This window comes from Populus euphratica, unplaced genomic scaffold (assembly GCF_000495115.2).
Source record: "Populus euphratica unplaced genomic scaffold, PopEup_1.0 scaffold180.1, whole genome shotgun sequence".
In the NCBI taxonomy this organism is placed as follows: domain Eukaryota; kingdom Viridiplantae; phylum Streptophyta; class Magnoliopsida; order Malpighiales; family Salicaceae; genus Populus; species Populus euphratica.
In genome coordinates, this window is record NW_011500060.1 from 407,926 (window position 1) to 413,931 (window position 6,006).

Consider the following 6,006-nt stretch of genomic DNA (forward strand, 5'->3'; position numbering starts at 1 on the left):
AGGAGAGAGAAAAAATAAAAAAAATAAAATATCACTGATACCAAATTAAAAATTTATTAGCCAAACACGTTGTCCATAGTAAAAAAGGCAATCAAGACATTTCTAATACCCCTGTGATAGTTGGTGTTTGATTGTCATATGTGCTGATCAAAGAGAAATATAAGAACAAAGTAATAAAACTTTTTGAATATAAATGAATGACTTATAATAGTTTTTTAATATTAAAAAACTTAAAAATATCATTTTTTATTTTAGAAAATAAAAAAAATAATGAAGGATTAAAGGATAATAAAAAATAAATAAATAAAAAGGTATCTATCTACGAGCACTAATATAGATAGATATACCTTTATACTAATTCAAAATTTTATTTTTTTAATTTTTTAAGTTTTTTTTGTCAAAAAAATACTTTGAAATAAATTTTTATTTGTTCATTGCAAGATATTATTAATGATTGTATTGTAATTGTTTATATATATATATATACACACACATATATATGAAAACATACTTTATCAAATAATATTTTGTAATTTATTAAAAATTTAAAATATAGATTGCATTTTTATTATCACTTGTGCAGATATTTATCAAATACTATAAGCAAAATCAAGTGATCTCACAACTTCAATTTAAGATATGCATGTAATATTTATTTAATAATATATAAATTAAAAATAAAAATATTTTTTAAGCTAGTCAATTCAGGTTAAGATACTGTTTAAATGTTTAATTTTGTATTATTTTAGTATTTTTATTTTTAAATGAAATATTTTTTTATTAATAAAATCACGAAATAAAGTTATAAATTAAATAATATTTCTATTTAAATAAAATATAAAGAATACAAACAAACAAAAATATAATGAATATGAATAACACACACATGAGAATATAATAATATAGATAAATCATTAAACAATTGATTATATATAATAATAATAAAAAAAAGAGAGAGTTATTATTATAAAGAGTAAAAGTAAAAAGTTCCATGGAATCAAAAGCTTGCAGCGAAAGACAAGGGGATAGGAAAAGCAATGAAAGTGGAACACGAATATGTTCTTTGAATGGAACATGGGCTAAACACCCAGCTTCAATTGTGCTTTACTTTTTTAGGCCTGCGAAGCAAACCGACCCGAAGAAGCAAAGACCCATTCCCACACGCAGAGCGAGAGAGAGAGAGAGAGAGCCCAAACCCTCTCTTAGGTTTTTGAAAGGGTGGTCCGAGTAGAGGGAGCGAGGAGATGGAAAACAAAACAGAGATAGCTTTCTTCGATGTTGAAACCACGGTCCCGACCCGACCCGGCCAGGGGTATGCTATACTTGAATTCGGGGCCATCATTGTCTGCCCCCAGAAGCTAGAAGAGATCAGGAGCTACTCGACCTTGGTCCGACCCTCCAACCCGAAGCTCATATCTTCCTTGTCCGTACGGTGTCATGGCATCATACCACAAGCTGTGGTTTCAGCACCGTCTTTCGCTGACATTGCTGACACGGTCTACGACATCCTCCATGGGAGGATATGGGCGGGGTATAATATAGTCAGATTTGATTGTGTGCGAATAAAAGAGGCATTTGCGGAGATTGGAAGGGCAGCACCAGAGCCAAAGGGGACTATTGACTCGTTAGCATTATTGACTCAGAAGTTTGGAAGGAGAGCTGGCAACATGGAGGTTAGGTTGTTGTTGTGGTTGTTTTTGATGATGTTTGTTTGTTTTGTGCTGACTTTTTTGCTGATTGATACCAGATGGCAAGCCTTGCAACTTATTTTGGGCTTGGCAACCAAACACATAGGTAAAATAAGTTATGTATTTCAGGGGATTTACCTTATTTAATGGAGTTTTTGGAATGTCATGATGTCTTTGATACTTTGATCAGGAGTTTAGATGATATAAGAATGAATCTTGAGGTTCTTAAGCGTTGTGCTACTGTCCTATTCTTGGTAAGTCCACTCGACTTCACTCTTCTAACCACCCTTTCCCTCGTCTTCTCTTTGTCATCCCAGAAGCGGCTGATTTACCATTGCAATATTTTTTTCTATTACATGATATGTTTGGCCTATTTCTTCTCTTAGTAAACTACATAATCGCTCCCTTGTTGCTTAAGCAGGCCAAAAATCAACCTCCGTTCCTAGTCTTTTTGAATGACCATTAAGTTGAGTTGCCGTTAAACTTGCATGTTTTATTTGCTTTCCAGGCAAAAATTAACCAAAAAGCTGCCCCATTTTCAGGAATCAAGCCTCCCAGACACATTTCCAGAAAACCATTGGGTTTCCCCTAATGCTATCACAAGAAATCGTAGAAACGGAAAATCCCCAGGCCTAGACAAGAATTCACCGTCTACGAGTTCAAACGTTAAAAGCACCCCTGCCCTGTCTCCTGAAAATGACAGAACTGAGGGAAAGCGTCCAGTCTTTTCTCCTCTTACAAGCAGTACTGCCGAGGCCCAATATTCTGTTAATTCTAATACAGCTCATCCTGATACATTTGACATGGTCGCCATTGGTAATGAAGTGAATGCTGCCTCCTTTCAACCAGATGTCGCGATGGAGGAAAACCCAATACTACAGCGTCCTGAGATGCCTTCTACAGTGACTGTCCCTGAAAGTTGCAGTGACGTTTTGCGTTTCTTAGAGCTTGATGAAGTTTCTCTTTCTTCTATTAGAGCATGTCTTGTCCCGTTGTTTCGAGGGAGTCATAGAATCAAATTATTTTACGAGGGGGCCATTTTGCAGCTTCGCTGTCCTCGGATGAGGATACGGTTTGGACTAGGTACGAAGTTTTCTGATCATGCAGGCCGCCCACGGTTGAGTTTTGTGGTTGATGCATCTCCAAGTCTATGTCATGTTCTTGAAACATGTGAGAGCATTGTGCAGAAAGTTTGTGCAGATTCGGATTGTAGTTCTGATTGGAGGAGTGTTGTTACCAGAAAACAGGGCTTTGTCAACAACCCTACCGTGAGATTGAAGTATGTTTCAGTCCTCTTATCCTTTCTCTTTGTAGCATTTGCAATGTCCAAGTTTATGAGTACACAATGATAAAAATGTTGTCCAACGAAATTGTTCCTCAGTGGGACTTTTTGGTTCAGTCATTCAAATCGTGGCCTTTTTCTTTTATTTTTTTTCTTCAGTCATTCAAATCGTGGCCTTTTTCTTCAATTTTTTTTTTTGCTTTTCTGAACAAGCTGGAAGATTTAGTTCAAGAATTTTATTAACCAAAATCAAATAGATGGAACTGTCTTAGCTAGTCTTTTTGTTCAACCAGTTTAATTAACTGATGCATTGGTTGATTTTCCATTTTTGCCTTCATACTTTTCTAATTTAGGATGTATTCATATCAACTTTGTTTGTTCTCCATATTTATTCATTAGAATATACAAAGGTGTGTAAAAAATTGGATACCTACTTTTGTTTCCTTTTCTTTTCTCAGGATACCTACTGCAGTAAATGGGAAGGTAAATGTGATTCTTGGAACAAGACCCATATCAACTTAGTTTAAATGTTGAAAATATTTGGAAAAAACCCAGACCAAAATGCAACCAACTGGTTTGGTTAACCTATTTTTTTAGAGCATTCTTGTTGATTTTGGTTTGATTTATTTGTTCATAGGTTTCCTTGCACACCCCTAACTTCGATCTACCTTTTTTCCATCTGGCCATCACCAAGTTTCATGTGCATTTTCCATACACGATTATCATTGGAATCTTTAAGAATCGCCAAAAGAATAAAACCAGAATGGTTGAGGGTCCTGGTTGTTCATTTTTATATGTTTGTTAATTCATTATCTTACATTTCTTTTCCCTGACATTTTAAGCTCTACTTAGCTTACTTTGTTCAATTTCAAAGGCTCATGCTTTTCGGCTTACTGTTAAAAATGAAGCGAGAAAGAACTCGTTTATTGCATGATGAAACCTTCTGATGGGGAGGATAGTTATCATTATATTATTCTACTCACGGATTTCATTTTCTATGCCGTCTTATTGTTCCAAGCAATGGTTCTGGAAGTGCCTAATTTTGTTTCCTTTTCTTTTCTCAGCATACCTACTGCAGTAAGTGGGGATGTTGCTCAATATGCAACGGATATATATCAGAAAGAACCATCTGGAACCATACAAAAGCTCATATTCAGTAAGTTTGATGCCACAGAGCTGGATACGGTAAATGTGATTCTTGGAACAAGACCCAGAACTTATATGAAGAAATGTTGAAAATATTTGGAAAAAACCCAGACCAAAATGCAACCAACTGGTTTGGTTAACCTATTTTTTTAGAGCATTCTTGTTGATTTTGGTTTGATTTATTTGTTCATAGGTTTCCTTGCACACCCCTAACTTCGATCTACCTTTTTTCCATCTGGCCATCACCAAGTTTCATGTGCATTTTCCATACACGATTATCATTGGAATCTTTAAGAATCGCCAAAAGAATAAAACCAGAATGGTTGAGGGTCCTGGTTGTTCATTTTTATATGTTTGTTAATTCATTATCTTACATTTCTTTTCCCTGACATTTTAAGCTCTACTTAGCTTACTTTGTTCAATTTCAAAGGCTCATGCTTTTCGGCTTACTGTTAAAAATGAAGCGAGAAAGAACTCGTTTATTGCATGATGAAACCTTCTGATGGGGAGGATAGTTATCATTATATTATTCTACTCACAGATTTCATTTTCTATGCCGTCTTATTGTTCCAAGCAATGGTTCTGGAAGTGCCTAATTTTGTTTCCTTTTCTTTTCTCAGCATACCTACTGCAGTAAGTGGGGATGTTGCTCAATATGCAACGGATATATATCAGAAAGAACCATCTGGAACCACCCAAAAGCTCATTTTCACTAAGGTTGATACTACAGAGCTGGATACCTGGTTCACACCAGGGACCTTTGTCGATGCATACTTGTCCTTGGATCCATACGACTATCAGCAGACTTCTGGCATCCGATTAGTGGCAAAAAAATTAATCATCCATAATGAGTGATGCACCATTTGGTTGATTAAAACTGTAACAAGCTTCCTAACGTGCAGAAAAGAGAAATATTTTCGTTGTTGCAAGATTAGGCCCATACCTGTATTTGAAAAGATTTGAATGCTGACACTGATACTCTATATTTAACTAGAATTTATTTAGAAGTTTCTTGTATTGTTAAATATTGGCGTTAAAATCATGTGGACAGATCCATGTATCGAGCCACTTATGCTTAATCTTAAATGTTTGCAGCTCTCAGACTTCATTGAGAGCTCCAAGTCACTTGAATATACATAATAGCTTGAACAAAAACAAAAAGAAATCCCTCTTCTCAATTTCTCCATCAACCTGTTTTTGTGGGTTATTGGATTTTTGGTTAATGGAGGTATATTATTTTTATTGTCACGATGTTATTTTAATTTCTTTAAAGAAACCTTTTGGTTGACTTGATGAGATTTGGTTTAGTTTATTTTGGTTACTTATCAAGTTATTTTGGGTTAGCTAGGCTAGGTTAATGAATGGTTTAAAATGAAACTTACAGACTTGGTTAGTCACTAAGTTAATTTATCAAATTTAAAGTTAATTAAAGGTATTTAAGTTAATTTATCAAATTAAAGTTAATTAAAGGTATTTTGGATCATGATAGTGGTTTTTTTTAACTGTGTTTCGCTCTAAAATATATAAAAAATTATTTTTGACATCAACAAATCAAAATAACCAAAAAATATTAAAAAACATTTATTTTCTAGTAAAAAAAAAAAACAAAAGAGAGAAGATCTTTTTAAAAATAGAGGAAGTAAGTAATAAATTCTCATCTCATCAACATTCATGGTACAATGGTGTGACTTCTCCACGAGGTTAATAATAGTAATGTTAGTATAATTAGCATTTCTAAATTTATTAACTGTTTTGTTATTCTCACACTTTTTTTTTTTCAAAATAACTAACATAATTTCTTTATTATTTTTTAATATATGATTTTAGCAGCACCCTATTATAACATATACCCTTGTTGGAGTGTTATATGTACTAATTCATTCTTTCAAG

General features: G+C 33.9%; 1 protein-coding gene across 1 annotated transcript; it reads left to right on the top strand.

Annotated features, from left to right (window-relative positions):
- The first annotated feature begins 1,088 nt into the window (after positions 1 to 1,088).
- LOC105108053 (protein NEN1-like) lies at positions 1,089 to 5,202 on the top strand. Its single transcript, XM_011002201.1, has 6 exons — positions 1,089 to 1,673; positions 1,748 to 1,794; positions 1,879 to 1,942; positions 2,231 to 2,967; positions 4,035 to 4,139; positions 4,842 to 5,202. Exons 1-6 carry the CDS (start codon positions 1,245 to 1,247, stop codon positions 4,969 to 4,971), a joined length of 1,512 nt encoding a protein of 503 aa, XP_011000503.1. The 5' UTR covers positions 1,089 to 1,244; the 3' UTR covers positions 4,972 to 5,202.
- The last annotated feature ends 804 nt before the right edge of the window (positions 5,203 to 6,006 follow it).

Bases quoted from the DNA above. Each gene is read 5' to 3' on its own strand.
- LOC105108053 (XM_011002201.1), top strand. From the start codon at position 1,245: ATGGAAAACAAAACAGAGATAGCTTTCTTCGATGTTGAAACCACGGTC. The intron at 2,968-4,034 runs GTATGTTTCAGT...TTCTTTTCTCAG, and splicing joins AACCCTACCGTGAGATTGAA to CATACCTACTGCAGTAAGTG. The intron at 4,140-4,841 runs CACAGAGCTGGA...TAAGGTTGATAC, and splicing joins ATATTCAGTAAGTTTGATGC to TACAGAGCTGGATACCTGGT.